General features: G+C 46.0%; 1 protein-coding gene across 3 annotated transcripts in view; it reads right to left on the reverse strand.

The window, feature by feature from the left end:
* LOC140076257 (uncharacterized) overlaps positions 1-19,117 on the reverse strand; it is a 53,698-nt gene that overhangs the window by 12,241 nt on the left and 22,340 nt on the right. For all 3 annotated transcript variants that reach the window (XM_072122796.1, XM_072122795.1, XM_072122797.1), the window contains exons 6-9: positions 9,914-9,939; positions 9,423-9,699; positions 1,384-1,578; positions 694-737 (exon numbers count right to left, since the gene is read on the reverse strand). In XM_072122796.1, the coding sequence (XP_071978897.1) occupies positions 694-737; positions 1,384-1,578; positions 9,423-9,699; positions 9,914-9,939 (542 nt within the window). The remainder of the gene's footprint in view (positions 1-693; positions 738-1,383; positions 1,579-9,422; positions 9,700-9,913; positions 9,940-19,117) is intronic.

Genomic DNA, 19,117 nt, shown 5'->3' on the forward strand with positions numbered 1-19,117 from the left:
CATAGATGGACACATTACAGCAGGTCTATTCTGGGTGTAGTCATAGATGGACACATTAAAGCAGGTCTATTCTGGGTGTAGTCATAGATGGACACATTAAAGCAGGTCTATACTGGGTGTAGTCATAGATGGACACATTAAAGCAGGTCTATACTGGGTGTAGTCATAGATGGACACATTACAGCAGGTCTATACTGGGTGTAGTCATAGATGGACACATTACACCAGGTCTATACTGGGTGTAGTCATAGATGGACACATTACACCAGGTCTATACTGGGTGTAGCCATAGATGGACACATTACAGCAGGTCTATACTGGGTGTAGTCATAGATGGACACGTTACACCAGGTCTATACTGGGTGTAGCCATAGATGGACACATTACACCAGGTCTATACTGGGTGTAGTCATAGATGGACACATTATACCAGGTCTATACTGGGTGTAGTCATAGATGGACACATTACACCAGGTCTATACTGGGTGTAGTCATAGATGGACACATTATACCAGGTCTATACTGGGTGTAGTCATAGATGGACACGTTACACCAGGTCAATGTTGAGTACAGTTGCGAACTTAGTGTTGGAAACTAAAGAAAAGTAATTATTAAGCTATAATGTTCTGTATTTTGGGCCCTTTGGGTGAATATGATAGAACATACAAGTGATTATGATCCTGTAATACTCACATCTTCATATGCCGGATTTACTGGTGGATATCCTGCGCTGTAACCTGTAAAGCAAACAGTTTCCTTATTATACAGAATACTTGCCCCTTTTTGCTAATGTTCCTAAATCGTGGCCGTCTATCATACCCCCATATTGTGCTCACCCCACTTGTTTGTTTTTTTTTTTAATTCAAGTGAAATGAGGAAAAGAGGACACCACATACTCACCTGTCCACATTCCCCAGCAGCTCTTCTCTTCTCATGCTGCTCTGCTGCTGTGATGCCGGCCCAATGATGACATCATCACTTTGTGCCAGCCTCAGCTGCAGAGAGTTAATAGAGATGCACAACCAGATTGTGCAGAGGTCTATCTACCTCCTCTCTGGACACAGATTGAGTTGAAATTCCGACCCGGATGTTGGGGGCCGTGTCAGCGGCGCAACCAGTACCGTCCAGGGGGTGGAGCTAAGAGACTCTGGGCTCACCTATGCTTTCCCTGGCACATCGGGGGGCCAGTCGGACCCTGCTAGTTCAGAATTTATAATGGTGAGGGGGTGAAGGTATTGTACATAAATGAAGGGGTCTCAATGCTGTATAAATATATATAAATATATCATGTGGCCTTTTTAAATTATGACAAGTGATATTATACTGTATTATACGCTCTATAACGGTAACAATGTGGACGATTCCTGCAGTTGTGTCTTGTACCTGAGCTCCTGAGGAAGTGATGTAAGATCTTGGATTGTGCGCTTCTCCCCATGTTATCAGCTTTGTCTTGATATGAGATGAGGAGCAGGTCGTTGGCGTAGGCGGAAATCTTTGGCTGTGTGTGGAGGATGCGGCTCATCTCCTCGTCGCTCGTGTTCTCCAGGTCATCGATCATCACAATCAGATTTTTCTTCCCTACAAGAACAAACCATCGGGATTCAGGGACGGTCTCTGGAGATCTGATTGTTATGTATCTGAACTTCTCACAATAATCCTAAAACTTATCCTCACACCAACCCCTGACTAGAACTGACTGAACATCCTGAGGTCCAGATGTTACCTCTTTGAATTGATCTCATTCCAAGTATCACAGCCAGACTTATCTCTTAGGGCTGAGAAAAGCCGGATCCCTGGGAGTTCGGGAAACTGGTACCTGATACCACTGGCCATGGCTGAGGACTTAGGGAGGGGTAGGTGGACCGATCCTTAGAGTCATCCTACGAAACCTTCCTTAGTTCCAAATCTTTTTGCACCTGTCTGGTTTTCTGGAGCTTAACTTGATTTATCAATAGACGGAGAACTTCAACGTTGAAGTTATCCAAATACTTCTCTAAATCCATTGGTCTCTGGTACCTGGTCCCCTGTGAGTTGTCCTGACTGTTTCTGTAGACACCTCCATGAGTTAATGCTAATTATCCTTCAATCTTCCCTAATCCTATAACCTAAAATAATAAGGTTTTTAGGTATCTAACCCCCAAACTAACCTCAATCCTAGTCCTTAACATTGTCCCCAAACATATCCAAACTATTGTTATGTTTTACTCTTATCCTGCACTTAATACTAAACTCCCTCCAATACTTATCCCTTATCCTAAACATATGCCTAAAACTAACCCTAATCCTTAACCTAAACCAGTGCCTAAAACTTACCGCAATCTTTATCCTAAATTTCTTAACTGTACCCTAACCCAAATCTTATCTCGTATCCTAAACCTAAAGACAAATGCATATATACAAAATCAGACAAATTTCATTTTTATTCTTCAATGTATAGACAAACATATAATTTAAAACACCATTAAAAAAGTCCCAACTTGGACATACATGAATAACAAGAACAGGCAGAGGTATGGGGCATGTAAGTGAATGTAGCAATAGTAGAGCAGCAGATATGTGCGTTATTATGGAGACCACAGCAGAATATATAAAGTAGAATGCAAATGACCATGTGAACTACGGTCTAGAATGAAGTAGTACCAGCCGCTTGGTCTCTAGGAGGTCTATGTGGCCAGAATCAAACTTGCCACCAATTACATAAGGCACAATCTGAATACATCATGAACAGATATACAACAAATTTTCAGTCCCAACCTGTGTCTGGAGAGGAGAAACCCGACGCGTATCGCCTATCAAGTAGGCTTCATCAGGAGTGGATGACTGCTGGGGGAGGACTGCCCTTTATACCCGTTGCTGCTTAGTGTTTGGTTCCGGTCCGAATTATGGCGCATGCGCAATGCATTATTTCTCGTCTGCCGGAAGTACGTCATCCAGCATGATTCACCTGGTCTGTGGAACGCAACTTGCGTCTCACCGGACCAGAGATGGAACGGCGCATGCGCGCCACTGACCAATGGCGCTTCGAGGCACCTGGGAAGTACGGTAAGTAGAGCACAAGACAAAAATTTAGAATGGTAGGTTATATCGGCGCAATATTTCAGTATAGTGCAAAATGAGTACAGTGTGGGTCCTATAAATAGTACAAGTCCCTACAATAATATGATACAGCCCTGCAGTATGTGACTACAAAAATCATATGGTGCCAGAGGTAGGCAGGTATTGCATAATCAATACTCCACCTAAAAGGCGGAGTTAGATATCATATCATGGAGTAATCATTCCATTGTGTCGAAATAAATAAATAAATAAACAAGATAATTATTTATATAGACTAAACAATATGCTGCTCATAACAAAAGATGTAGAAAAAAGAGTTAAATTGGTTCGGCGCAATATTAAAGAGGATTGGTTCAGCGCAATAACAAAGTACGATATTATCATGCTGTGAGTAGCAAGCAAGAGATATTAAATATTTCACAGGCGATTTACATGGTTGGATTTGCCAAGGGTACCATATAGATGACAAAAGAAAAAAAGGGAAAGAGTTTATGATTGCTTGGATGTAAAATCAATGCATATTGCGCGTAAATCATGCATATTTAATATAGTTAGCAATGCTAAAGTCGTGCACGTAAGAACGACATCGACCGAAACACTCATATAATTGGGTATTATACCCAGCGCAAGGACATGATGGTATAGGTAGATGGCATGATGGGTGGAAATCCCGTAGTGCCAATAGTAGACAAAGGACCGTGCTGTGAACTGAAATATATATGGTGCCATCAAAAGGCCATAAAATGATGAATTGAATCGACAAAATATTGTGACCGCATAAGAGAATGGGAGGAGGTTGTCGTTTAAGGTATCACAAAAAAGGTTTATAAAATTTAGCATATCTCAGGTGCTATACAAATGTTCAATACAATACAAAGTCAAAATTTCATGAAGCTTGTGACATACATATTAAAACTGTGCATATTAAATAAAACAAGATTTTAGGACAAGTGCTCATATAATAAAGTGATATGTGCTAAAAGGTTCAAATATCTTAAAGTGCTATGCCATTCACCAGAGGTCATGCTGCACGGTTCATGCTGAAAGCATTGGTATAATTATATTGTACCAAGTGACAATTGTCATAATGCTACGATGCAATTCAGGATGTAAAGGTGCAGCCATGACTTAAAGTGACTAGTGCTGGTATCCTCGAGGTAAGACAGCTAAGTGTCTTATAAATTAGAAACATGATTCCAAGAATAAATGCGGTTGCAATATCTAACTGTCAGGTGCGTGGAAACAAGACAAACCAAGAATTGTAACCACCTTCAACAATCAATGGCAAGATATACAAAAGATTCTGGAGCGAAATTGGGACATACTAAGAAGTGATGCACGACTCCTCCCTCACATCAATAGTAAACCTCAACTCACCGCTAGAAGGGCCAGAAATTTAAGGGACTTACTCACCAACAGTCATTTCCAACGTCCTACCTTTCCCCTTGGAAGGGGAATACGCCTACAAGGGTCTTTTCCATGCGGAGCCTGCACAGTATGTCCGCAAATCATCAGTACGGAACATTTCGAGGATCCAGTGGGCCAAGGTAAATATAAGATCAAACAATATATTAATTGCAAGTCAAAAGCTGTGATTTATGCCCTGTTATGTCCCTGTCCAAAAGTGTATATAGGACAAACCTCACAAGAATTGAGAAGACGCTTCCAGCAACATGTATCGAACATCAACAATGCCACATCAGATTTCCAGAAAGGTAAGATGCTTTCCTCAGTTGCGTGACACTTTTCACAACAACATGGAGGAAACCCAAAAGATCTGCGGGTAGTGGGCCTAGAAAAGATTGCTCAGAGTATAAGGGGTGGCAGCATCACTCCAAGATTGTTACAAAAAGAATCCAGGTGGATTTATACACTGGACTGCGTTTCCCCTAAGGGCCTCAATGAGGAACTCAATTTTACAGGTTTCTACAAAAAATAATAACATCTACATCTTAGTCTCCCACTTCACCATCTATATAAAAATTATCCACATAGCCCCCTTTCCCACCATTTTCCTCCCTCTTTTCACCATAGTTCACATATTAGGGTCCCTTACAGTTACCCATTGCGCTGGACCCCTTACACATACAAGATTTTGGGCCCCTTATTATAAGTGAATCTGTGCATTGGACCCCATACACCACTACAATCACCACACTTCTTGTGTATTCCCCACACATGTCACCCCTTAAAACCCCTTCCCCCTATTTTCCCCACCCACAGGTTAACCCCTGTAAACAGCAAGCACACTAGTTTCACGCACCAGTCTTTTGACACTAAGTATCACAATCTATAGATTCCTCTGTATATTGTCTATAACACTCTTTTTCTCTCCTTTTTTAAGTTACAGTATTTATAAACTGCTCATTGGCTTTCTCTTACATCTTTATCCGATCCACCGGGATTATGCAATGAGAATTCAACATCTATCACCATACCCTCAAGATTACCTGGACATTGATGGTTGACATCCTCTCACTCCGAGACCCTATCTCCTACTGAATTGGAACGTGTTAGCCGCACCTCGGCATCGTTTGGACATTGATCCGATCCCTATGTACCCGGAGACCATACTTACCTAGAGACTTTTCTTCTTGCTGCCGGAAATTGCCAACTGGAGTTGGGTAGCATTCCTTTTTTCCTATACAAAGTGTCAGCCGGCACTTTCTCGGCTCTGTATACCAGGTCTAAAAATGCCTTCGACCCCATACTAATGTAACTCTGACCAGGCAAATTACTACGTTTAGTATTACTCACCTACCCCCCTCTTTTCTTCATATATTTACCCCCTTGTTCAGTTATAACTTTGCTTATTCATGGTATTAATACTAACCCTTTAGGGGGAGGACTGCCCCTTTCTTCTTTGCCCAGCGCTGTTTCCACGCACCTGACAGTTAGATATTGCAACCGCATTTATTCTTGGAATCATGTTTCTAATTTATAAGACACTTAGCTGTCTTACCTCGAGGATACCAGCACTAGTCACTTTAAGTCATGGCTGCACCTTTACATCCTGAATTGCATCGTAGCATTATGACAATTGTCACTTGGTACAATATAATTATACCAATGCTTTCAGCATGAACCGTGCAGCATGACCTCTGGTGAATGGCATAGCACTTTAAGATATTTGAACCTTTTAGCACATATCACTTTATTATATGAGCACTTGTCCTAAAATCTTGTTTTATTTAATATGCACAGTTTTAATATGTATGTCACAAGCTTCATGAAATTTTGACTTTGTATTGTATTGAACATTTGTATAGCACCTGAGATATGCTAAATTTTATAAACCTTTTTTGTGATACCTTAAACGACAACCTCCTCCCATTCTCTTATGCGGTCACAATATTTTGTCGATTCAATTCATCATTTTATGGCCTTTTGATGGCACCATATATATTTCAGTTCACAGCACGGTCCTTTGTCTACTATTGGCACTACGGGATTTCCACCCATCATGCCATCTACCTATACCATCATGTCCTTGCGCTGGGTATAATACCCAATTATATGAGTGTTTCGGTCGATGTCGTTCTTACGTGCACGACTTTAGCATTGCTAACTATATTAAATATGCATGTTTTACGCGCAATATGCATTGATTTTACATCCAAGCAATCATAAACTCTTTCCCTTTTTTTCTTTTGTCATCTATATGGTACCCTTGGCAAATCCAACCATGTAAATCGCCTGTGAAATATTTAATATCTCTTGCTTGCTACTCACAGCATGATAATATCGTACTTTGTTATTGCGCTGAACCAATCCTCTTTAATATTGCGCCGAACCAATTTAACTCTTTTTTCTACATCTTTTGTTATGAGCAGCATATTGTTTAGTCTATATAAATAATTATCTTGTTTATTTATTTATTTATTTCGACACAATGGAATGATTACTCCATGATATGATATCTAACTCCGCCTTTTAGGTGGAGTATTGATTATGCAATACCTGCCTACCTCTGGCACCATATGATTTTTGTAGTCACATACTGCAGGGCTGTATCATATTATTGTAGGGACTTGTACTATTTATAGGACCCACACTGTACTCATTTTGCACTATACTGAAATATTGCGCCGATATAACCTACCATTCTAAATTTTTGTCTTGTGCTCTACTTACCGTACTTCCCAGGTGCCTCGAAGCGCCATTGGTCAGTGGCGCGCATGCGCCGTTCCATCTCTGGTCCGGTGAGACGCAAGTTGCGTTCCACAGACCAGGTGAATCATGCTGGATGACGTACTTCCGGCAGACGAGAAATAATGCATTGCGCATGCGCCATAATTCGGACCGGAACCAAACACTAAGCAGCAACGGGTATAAAGGGCAGTCCTCCCCCAGCAGTCATCCACTCCTGATGAAGCCTACTTGATAGGCGATACGCGTCGGGTTTCTCCTCTCCAGACACAGGTTGGGACTAAAAATTTGTTGTATATCTGTTCATGATGTATTCAGATTGTGCCTTATGTAATTGGTGGCAAGTTTGATTCTGGCCACATAGACCTCCTAGAGACCAAGCGGCTGGTACTACTTCATTCTAGACCGTAGTTCACATGGTCATTTGCATTCTACTTTATATATTCTGCTGTGGTCTCCATAATAACGCACATATCTGCTGCTCTACTATTGCTACATTCACTTACATGCCCCATACCTCTGCCTGTTCTTGTTATTCATGTATGTCCAAGTTGGGACTTTTTTAATGGTGTTTTAAATTATATGTTTGTCTATACATTGAAGAATAAAAATGAAATTTGTCTGATTTTGTATATATGCATTTGTCTTTCTTTCTCTTTTGTTACATATGTTATTTGGATGCAGATCATCATATCTGGGCCCTACCATGATATGACGTATCCTAAACCTAACACTAATCCTTATTCTACAGCTAGTCTGGACCTAAGACTTGCCTTTTCTATTAGCCTAATCTAAACCTAAATCCCAACCCCTCATCAAATTGTAAATCCAATCCTTGTGCTAAATTTAAACCTAAATCTATATCTAATCATAAATATGTATAGTGGGCATTACTGAATCTTGACAGATGCCGCTGAGTGCTGTTAGGTCATAGTACAGATCATTGGGGCAGCTTCCTGTACAGTGTTACATCATAGTACAGATCATTGGGGCAGCTTCCTGTACAGTGTTACATCATAGTACAGATCATTGGGACAGCTTCCTGTACAGTGTTACATCATAGTACAGATCATTGGGGCAGCTTCCTGTACAGTGTTACATCATAGTACAGATCATTGGGGCAGCTGCCTGTACAGTGTTACATCATAGTACAGATCATTGGGGTAGCTTCCTGTACAGTGTTACATCATAGTACAGATCATTGGGGTAGCTTCCTGTACAGTGTTACATCATAGTACAGATCATTGGGGTAGCTTCCTGTACAGTGTTACATCATAGTACAGATCATTGGGGTAGCTTCCTGTACAGTGTTACATCATAGTACAGATCATTGGGGCAGCTTCCTGTACAGTGTTACATCATAGTACAGATCATTGGGGTAGCTTCCTGTACAGTGTTACATCATAGTACAGATCATTGGGGCAGCTTCCTGTACAGTGTTACATCATAGTACAGATCATTGGGGTAGCTTCCTGTACAGTGTTACATCATAGTACAGATCATTGGGGTAGCTTCCTGTACAGTGTTACATCATAGTACAGATCATTGGGGCAGCTTCCTGTACAGTGTTACATCATAGTACAGATCATTGGGGCAGCTTCCTGTACAGTGTTACATCATAGTACAGATCATTGGGGCAGCTTCCTGTACAGTGTTACATCATAGTACAGATCATTGGGGTAGCTTCCTGTACAGTGTTACATCATAGTACAGATCATTGGGGCAGCTTCCTGTACAGTGTTACATCATAGTACAGATCATTGGGGCAGCTTCCTGTACAGTGTTACATCATAGTACAGATCATTGGGGTAGCTTCCTGTACAGTGTTACATCATAGTACAGATCATTGGGGTAGCTTCCTGTACAGTGTTACATCATAGTACAGATCATTGGGGTAGCTTCCTGTACAGTGTTACATCATAGTACAGATCATTGGGGTAGCTTCCTGTACAGTGTTACATCATAGTACAGATCATTGGGGCAGCTTCCTGTACAGTGTTACATCATAGTACAGATCTTTGGGGCAGCTTCCTGTACAGTGTTACATCTTTGGGGCAGCTTCCTGTACAGTGTTACATCTTTGGGGCAGCTTCCTGTACAGTGTTACATCTTTGGGGCAGTTTCCTGTACAGTGTTACATCTTTGGGGCAGCTTCCTGTACAGTGTTACATCTTTGGGGCAGCTTTGAGCGGTCCTTTCCTATAGACGGTTCTTACCAAGCCTCATAGACATCTGTTGTATTTCCAGATCGTACAGACCGTCCGTCACATCGGTGATGTTGACTCTTCCCTTGGTCTTCGTATGATAGAGGATCCCGAATGTGCAGAGGGACAAGTCCTCATTCAGCTTCTGGTAGCCATTGTTGGAGATATAACATGGCCGGACCGATAGAATGTGGTCTCTGAAGGGCTCGGACATCAAGAGAGTCATCAACCAGGAGAAATCTCTCTCTGCCGATCTGGAGAAAATCCCAACTTTGTGTCCAGTCACAACCTTGATTGGGATTATAATTGGAAGCAGTTAGACTTGTTCATACAATGATCAGACCCAACCATCTGCTGTTATATTACTGCACATCAGGCCCCAGGACTAGTGGAGAGAGCGTGGAGGTAGTGAGTGTGGACTGAGAAGTGTCACTTGTGTAAGTCACATGGAGCACATCCTACAAGCCAGGGAACGGAGCTGAACTATATACAGAGTATCTCACCTGTGGGGAAATTACAGCCTGAGAACCTGTGGAGTAAAAGAAATATGATTAAAAGAATTCAATGGAAGTGCATAGAAAACTACTACTACTACTACTACAGCTGCTACTGCTACCACAACTACAGCCACTAGCCCAAGGACATCTACTGCTCGTACTACTACTACTACAGCTACTACTGCTACCACAACTACAGCCACTAGTACAAGAACATCTACTGCTCGTACTACTACTACAGCTGCTACTGCTACCACAACTACAGCCACTAGCCCAAGGACATCTACTGCTCGTACTACTACTACTACAGCTACTACTGCTACCACAACTACAGCCACTAGTACAAGAACATCTACTGCTCGTACTACTACTACTACAGCTGCTACTGCTACCACAATTGCAGCCACTAGCACTCGGACTAGAGATGAGCGAGCACTAAAATGCTCGGGTACTCGTTATTCGAGACGAACTTTTCCCGATGCTCGAGTGCTCGTCTCGAATAACGAGCCCCATTGAAGTCAATGGGAGACTCGAGCATTTTTCAAGGGGACCAAGGCTCTGCACAGGGAAGCTTGGCCAAACACCTGGGAACCTCAGAAAAGGATGGAAACACCACGGAAATGGACAGGAAACAGCAGGGGCAGCATGCATGGATGCCTCTGAGGCTGCTTAATCGCACCATTATGCCAAAATTATGGGCAACAGCATGGCCATGACAGAGTGACAGAATGAAGCTAGATAGCATCTAAAACATCCAATAATTGACCCTGACACTATAGGGGACTTCATGCAGAGGCAGCGGCAGCAGCGGCAGGCTAGAGAGTGGCATGGCGACATACCCTAAATGGACTCAGGCTTCAAACCAATGGGTGGCAGAGAGGAACCAAAGGAGGTGAGCAAGAAGCGCTCAAATAATATCGGTACATGATAAAAGTTTGCCAGTATATTTTGTGGATTACACAGCAGGGTGGCGACAAAGTTAACATGGAAGCCATGAAAACAACCCAAAATTCTGCCTGACACAGCTCGTTTGATAAGGGGACCATGTATGGAGGCAGTGAACTAGTAGTAGATTAAAGGTGCTGCACTTAAAACTATGTTAGTTGGATCTTGGGATGGAGCTGGCGCTCCGCTTCCAGGCGAGCTTTCGCCAATCCAAGCCCCTGTCTCTAGGCTACTCCCCAAACAGCACTTCTAAGAACCTTTTGTATAAGATCAAGTGTAGTAGCGTTCTTATAAGTTTGGGATATGGCGGGTGAGGGGAATGTAAACAGATGCGCAAGAAGCGCTGAAATAATATCCGTAAATGAAAAAAGTTTGCCAGTATCTTTTGTGGATTACACAGCAGGGTGGCGACAAAGTTAACAAGTTTGATGTGGAATGCCCTGTAATAGCTCTTGGGCGGTGTGCCTTTTATCGGCTAGGCTCAGCAGTTTGAGCACCGCCTGCTGTCGCTTAGCGACGGCACTGCTGCTGTGCCTAGAGCTACCGACTGATGGCGCCATGGCCACGGATGGTAATTCGGAGGAGGAGGAGGTGGAGGAGGGGTGGGAGGAGGAGGAGGTATAGTAGGCCTTTGAGACCTGGACCGAGGTAGGCCCCGCAATCCTCTGCGTCGGCAGTATATCACCAGCCCCAGGGTCAGACTCGGTCCCAGCGTGCACCAAGTTAAGTGCAGTAGCGTTCTTATAAGTTTGGGATATGGCGGGTGAGGGGAATGTAAACAGATGCGCAAGAAGCGCTGAAATAATATTGGTAAATGATAAAAGTTTGCCAGTATATTTTGTGGATAACACAGCAGGGTGGCGACAAAGTTAACAAGTTTGTTGTGGAAGCCATGAAAACAACCCAAAATTCTGCCTGACAAAGCTCGTTTGATAAGGGGACCATGTATGGAGGCAGTGAACTAGTAGTAGATTAAAGGTGCTGCAGTTAAAACTATGTTAGTTGGATCTTGGCATGGAGCTGGCGCTCCGCTGCCAGGCGAGCTTTCGCCAATCCAAGCCCGTGTCTCTAGGCTACTCCCCAAACAGCACTTCTAAGAACCTTTTGTATAAGATCAAGTGTAGTAGCGTTCTTATAAGTTTAGGATATGGCGGGTGAGGGGAATGTAAACAGAAGCGCAAGAAGCGCTGAAATAATATTGGTAAATGATAAAAGTTTGCCAGTATATTTTGTGGATAACACAGCTGGGTGGCGACAAAGTTAACAACTTTGATGTGGAATCCATGAAAACAACCCAAATTTCTGCCTGACACACCTCGTTTGATAAAGGGACGATGTATGGAGGCAGCTATATGGACGACTTTTGGAGGTAGCAATGGAGACAACGTGTGGAGGCTGCTATGGAGACAATTTAATTTGGATAGTGCCTGTATGTGGCAGTCCAAAAAAGTTTTCAAACCAGAGGAGCAGGTAGGTGGCCCTCCAGAAAAATGAAATAGATTGAGTGCCTGTATGTGGCAGTCCCAAAAAGTTTTCAAACCAGAGGAGCAGGTAGGTGGCCCTCCAGAAAAATGGAATAGATTGAGTGCCTGTATGTGGCAGTCCCAAAAAGTTTTCAAACCAGAGGAGCAGGTAGGTGGCCCTCCAGAAAAATGGAATAGATTGAGTGCCTGTATGTGGCAGTCCCAAAAAGTTTTCAAACCAGAGGAGCAGGTAGGTGGCCCTCCAGAAAAATGGAATAGATTGAGTGCCTGTATGTGGCAGTCCAAAAAAGTTTTCAAACCGGAGGAGCAGGTAGGTGGCCCTCCAGAAAAATGGAATAGATTGAGTGCCTGTATGTGGCAGTCCAAAAAAGTTTTCAAACCAGAGGAGCAGGTAGGTGGCCCTCCAGAAAAATGGAATAGATTGAGTGCCTGTATGTGGCACTCCCAAAAATTGTTTAAAACAGAGGACCGGGTCGGTGGCCCTCCAGAAAAATTAAATGCATAAAGTACTATAGCTAGAGCCAGTGGGCCCTGTCAAAAAATAGCCAGTTTCCTCTGCTTTACTGTACAAAGAGGAGGAGAAGGAGGAAAATGAGGAGGAGGAGGAGTGGATAAATTATTCAGGTTGAGCTTCCTTCACCTGGTGGAGATTGAAAATTATGAGAAATCCAGGCTTTATTCATCTTGATAAGCGTCAGCCTGTCAGCGCTGTCAGTCGACAGGCGTGTACGCTTATCGGTGATGATGCCACCAGCTGCACTGAAAACCCGCTCGGACAAGACGCTAGCGGCAGGGCAGGCAAGAACCTCCAAGGCGTACAGCGCCAGTTCGTGCCACATGTCCAGCTTTGAAACCCAGTAGTTGTAGGGAGCTGTGTGATCATTTAGGACGATGGTATGGTCAGCTACGTACTCCCTCACCATCTTTCTGTAAAGATCAGCCCTACTCTGCCGAGACTGGGGACAGGTGACAGTGTCTTGCTGGGGTGACATAAAGCTGGCAAAAGCCTTGTAAAGCGTACCCTTGCCAGTGCTGGACAAGCTGCCTGCTCGCCTACTCTCCCTCGCTACTTGTCCCGCAGAACTACGCACTCTGCCGCTAGCGCTGTCAGAAGGGAAATACTGTTTCAGCTTGTGCACCAGGGCCTGCTGTTATTCATGCATTCTCACACTCTTTTCCTCTCCAGGGATGAGAGTGGAAAGATTTTGCTTGTACCGTGGGTCCAGGAGAGTGAACACCCAGTAATCGGTGCTGGAATAAATTCTTTGAACGCGAGGGTCACTGGATAGGCAGCCTAGCATGAAATCTGCCATATGCGCCAGAGTACCAACGCGTAAGAATTCACTCCCCTCACTGGCCTGACTGTCCATTTCCTCCTCCTCCAACTCCTCCAACTCCTCTTCTTCTGCCCATACACGCTGAACAGTGAAGGACTGAACAATGGTCCCCTCTTGTGTCTCGCCAACATTCTCCTCCTCTTCCTCCTCATCCTCCTCCACCTCCACCTCCTCCGATATGCGCTGAGAAACAGACCTAAGGGTGCTTTGGCTATCAACAAGGGAATCTTCTTCCCCCGTCTCTTGTGACGAGCGCAAAGCTTCCGACTTCATGCTGATCAGAGATTTTTTCAACAGGCCAAGCAGCGGGATGGTGAGGCTGATGATGGCGGCATCGCCACTGACCATCTGTGTTGACTCCTCAAAGTTACTCAGCACCTGACAGATATCAGACATCCACGTCCACTCCTCATTGTAGACTTGAGGAAGCTGACTGACCTGACTACCAGTTCTGGTGGAAGTTGACATCTGGCAGTCTACAATCGCTCTGCGCTGCTGGTAAACTCTGGATAACATGGTCAGTGTTGAATTCCACCTCGTGGGCACGTCGCACAACAGTCGGTGAGCGGGCAGTTGGAGGCGGCGCTGCGCTGCCCTGAGAGTGGCAGCATCTGTGCTGGACTTACTGAAATGCGCACAGATGCGGCGCACCTTCGTGAGCAAATCAGACAGATTGGGGTATGTCTTGAGGAAACGCTGAACTATCAGATTTAACACATGGGCCAGGCATGGCACATGTGTCAGTCTGCCGAGTTGCAGAGCCGCCACCAGGTTACGGCCGTTGTCACACACAACCATGCCTGGCTTCAGGTTCAGCGGTGCCAGCCACAGATCAGTCTGCGCCGTGATGCCCTGTAATAGTTCTTGGGCGGTGTGCCTTTTATCGCCTAGGCTCAGCAGTTTGAGCACCGCCTGCTGTCGCTTAGCGACGGCACTGCTGCTGTGCCTAGAGCTACCGACTGATGGCGCCATGCCCACGGATGGTAGTTCGGAGGAGGAGGTGGAGGAGGGGTGGGAGGAGGAGGAGGCATAGTAGGCCTGAAACACCTGGACCGAGGTAGGCCCCGCAATCCTTGGCGTCGGCAGTATATGACCAGCCGCAGGGTCAGACTCGGTCCCAGCCTCCACCAAGTTAACCCAATGTGCCGTCAGCGATATATAGTGGCCCTGCCCGGCAGCACTCGTCCACGTGTCTGTGGTCAGGTGGACCTTGTCAGAAACGGCGTTGGTCAGGGCACGGATGATGTTGTCTGACACGTGCGATTTCGGTGACATGGGTGGACTGCGTGGAAGACTGACTGGTGGACAAATTGCTCGAAGCATTGTCGGCAATCCACGACATCACCTGTTCGCACTGTTCTGGCCTCAACAGTGCTCTACCACGAGTCCCAGTAACTTCAGACATGAACCTAGGGAGTGTAGCTCTGCGGCGTTCCCCTGCTCCCTCATCAGCAGGTGGTGTCTCACCCCGCCCAGGACCACGGCCTCTGATTCCTGCAGTAGTTGGACGCCCACGTCCCCGCCCTCGTCCTCTACCCCTAGCCCTCGGGTTAAACATTTTGAAAATGAAAGTTATAACTTTAATTTTTTTTTTACTTTTTTTTGTGTTTTTTAGTTTTTTTTTGTGTTTTTTAGTTTTTAAAACCAAACGATGCTATCCTATTGCTATGGCTATTTTCTAGCCAAGTATGAAAGCACACTGCTATGCCAGATGAGATGACGCTGAGTTATTAAAAAAATAAACGTAAAATAAAAAAGGAAATGGCAGACTGTGCCTAATTGAAATCCAACCCCTAATAAATTTTCCCACTTCGGTCTTTGCGATGGATATGTGCCTCACTAAGCGCTAAACACAGCGGTCGCAAGTCTCACTACAAATTGCTCACAATATGATAGTAGATGCACTGCAGCAAGTACAGCCACCAGCAGATCAACCAGAAATCAAATATATATAACGCTACTGTAGGCGTAAGTAAGCCGTTTGGATTCTCCTATGGCTATTTTCTAGCCAAGTATGAAAGCACACTACTATGCCAGATGAGATGATGCTGAGTTATGAAAAAAATAAACGTAAAGTAAAAAGTAAATGGCAGACTGTGCCTAATTGAAATCAAACCCCTAATAAATTTTCCCACTTTGGTGTTTGAGGTGGATATGTGTGTCACTAAGAGCTAAACACAACGGTAGCAAGTCCCCCTGCAAATTCCTCACAATATGGTACTAGCTGCACTACTAGTGCCAGCAAGCCCAGCCACAAGCAAATAAAAAAAAAAAAGTACAACGTTATTGTAGCCCTAAGAAGGGCTGTTGGGTTCTTTGAGAATCACTCCTGCCTAACAGTAAGCTAATAGAACAGCCTAACGCTTTCCCTGACCAGCAGCAGCTCTCTCCCTAGCGGCATCCAGACACAGAATGATCCGAGCAGCGCGGGCAGCGGCTAGTCTATCCCAGGGTCACCTGATCTGGCCAGCCAACCACTGCTATCGACGTGTAAGGGTACCACGTCATGCTGGGTGGAGTGCAGAGTCTCCTGGCTTGTGATTGGCTCTGTTTCTGGCCGCCAAAAAGCAAAACGGCGGGAGCTGCCATTTTCTCGAGCGGGCAAAGTATTCGTCCGAGCAACGAGCAGTTTCGAGTACGCTAATGCTCGAACGAGTATGTTCGCTCATCTCTAACAAGGACATCTACTCATCGTGCTACTGCTACTACTACAGCTGCTACTGCTACCACAACTACAGCCACTAGTTCAAGAACATCTACTGCTCGTACTACTGCTACTACTACAGCTGCTACTGCTACTACAACTACAGCCACTAGCACAAGGACATCTACTGCTCGTACTACTACTACAACAGCTGCTACTGCTACCACAACTACAGCCACTAGCACAAGGACATCTACTGCACGTACTACTGCTACTACTACAGCTGCTACTGCTACCACAACTACAGCCACTAGTACAAGGATATCTACTGCTCGTACTACTACTACTACTACAACTACTACTGCTACTACAACTACAGCCACTAGCAAAGGACATCTACTGCTCGTACTACTGCTACTACTACAGCTACTACTGCTACCACAACTACAGCCACTAGTACAAGGACATCTACTGCTCGTACTACTACTACTACAGCTGCTACTGCTACCACAACTACAGCCACTGGCACAAGGATCTGTGGCAGTCAGGATCTTGGTTTGTGGCAGTCAGGTGCTTGGTCGGTGGCAGTCAGGTGCTTGGTCGGTGGCAGTCAGGTGCTTGGTCGGTGGCAGTCAGGTGCTTGGTCGGTGGCAGTCAAGTGCTTGGTCTGTGGCAGTCAAGTGCTTGGTCTGTGGCAGTCAGGTGCTTCGTCTGTGGCAGTCAGGTGCTTCGTCTGTGGCAGTCAGGATCTTGGTGTGTGGCAGTCAGGTGCTTGGTCTGTGGCAATCAGGTGCTTGGTCTGTGGCAATCAGGTGCTTGGTCGGTGGCAGTCAGGTGCTTGGTCTGTGGCAGTCAAGTGCTTGGTCTGTGGCAGTAAGGTGCTTGGTCTGTGACAGTCAGGTGCTTGGTCTGTGGCAGTCAGGTGCTTGGTCGGTGGCAGTCAGGTGCTTGGTCGGTGGCAGTCAGGTGCTTGGTCTGTGGCAGTCAAGTGCTTGGTCTGTGGCAGTCAAGTGCTTGGTCTGTGACAGTCAGGTGCTTGGTCTGTGGCAGTCAGGTGCTTGGTCTGTGGCAGTCAGGTGCTTGGTCTGTGGCAGTCAGGTGCTTGGTCTATGGCAGTCAGGTGCTTGGTCTATGGCAGTCAAGATCGTGATCTGTGGCAGTCAGGTGCTTGGTCTATGGCAGTCAAGATCGTGATCTGTGGCAGTCAGGTGCTTGGTCTATGGCAGTCAGGATCGTGATCTGTGGCAGTCAGGTGCTTGGTCTGTGGCAGTCAGGTGCTTGGTCTGTGGCAGCCAGGTGCTTGGTCTGTGGCAGTCAGGTGCTTGGTCTGTGGAAGTCAGGATCTTGGTCTGTGGCAGTCAGGTGCTTGGTCTGTGGCAGTCAAGTGCTTGGTCTGTGGCAGTCAAGTGCTTGGTCTGTGGCAGTCAAGTGCTTGGTCTGTGGCAGTAAGGTGCTTGGTCTGTGGCAGTCAGGTGCTTGGTCTGTGGCAGTCAGGTGCTTGGTCTGTGGCAGTCAGGTGCTTGGTCTGTGGCAGTCAGGATCTTGGTCTGTGGCAGTCAGGTGCTTGGTCTGTGACAGTCAGGTGCTTGGTCTTGTGGCAGTCAGGGTCTTGGTCTGTGGCAGTCAGGTGCTTGGTCTGTGGCAGTCAGGTGCTTGGTCTGTGGCAGTCAAGTGCTTGGTCTGTGGCAGTCAAGTGCTTGGTCTATGGCAGTCAGGATCGTAATCTGTGGCAGTCAGGATCTTGGTTTGTGGCAGTCAGGTGCTTGGTCTGTGAAGTCAGGTGCTTGGTCGGTTACAGTCAGGTACTTGGTCTGTGGCATTCAGGTACTTGGTCTGTGGCAGTCAGGTGCTTGGTCTGTGGCAGTCAGGTGCTTGGTCTGTGGCAGTCAGGTGCTTGGTCTGTGGCAGTCAGGTGCTTGGTCTGTGGCAGTCAGGATCTTGGTCTGTGGCAGTCAGGTGCTTGGTCTGTGACAGTCAGGTGCTTGGTCTTGTGGCAGTCAGGGTCTTGGTCTGTGGCCGTCAGGTGCTTGGTCTGTGGCAGTCAGGTGCTTGGTCTGTGGCAGTCAAGTGCTTGGTCTGTGGCAGTCAGGTGCTTGGTCTGTGGCAGTCAAGTGCTTGGTCTGTGGCAGTAAGGTGCTTGGTCTGTGGCAGTCAGGTGCTTGGTCTGTGGCAGTCAGTTGCTTGGTCTGTGGCAGTCAGGTGCTTGGTCTGTGGCAGTCAGGATCGTGATCTGTGGCAGTCAGGTGCTTGGTCTGTGGCAGTCAGGTGCTTGGTCTGTGGCAGTCAGGTGCTTGGTCTGTGGCAGTCAGGTGCTTGGTCGGTGGCAGTCAGGATCTTGGTCTGTGGCAGTCAGGTGCTTGCTCTGTGACAGTCAGGTGCTGGGTTGGTGGCAGTCAGGTGCTTGGTCGGTGGAAGTCAGGATCTTGGTCTGTGGCAGTCAGGATCTTGGTCTGTGGCAGTCAAGTCCTTGGTCTGTGGCAGTCAAGTGCTTGGTCTGTGGCAGTCATGTGCTTGGTCTGTGAAGTCAGGTGCTTGGTCTGTGGCAGTCAGGATCTTGGTCTGTGGCAGTCAGGTGCTTGGTCTGTGGCAGTCAGGATCTTGGTCTGTGGCAGTCAGGTGCTTGGTCTGTGGCAGTCAGGTGCTTGGTCTGTGGCAGTCAGGATCTTGGTCTGTGGCAGTCAGGTGCTTGGTCTGTGGCAGTCAGGATCTTGGTCTGTGGCAGTCAGGTGCTTGGTCTGTGGCAGTCAGGTGCTTGGTCTGTGGCAGTCAGGTGCTTGGTCTATGGCAGTCAGAGGTGCTT

The sequence above is a fragment of the Engystomops pustulosus genome, chromosome 8, assembly GCF_040894005.1.
Source record: "Engystomops pustulosus chromosome 8, aEngPut4.maternal, whole genome shotgun sequence".
NCBI lineage: Eukaryota > Metazoa > Chordata > Amphibia > Anura > Leptodactylidae > Engystomops > Engystomops pustulosus.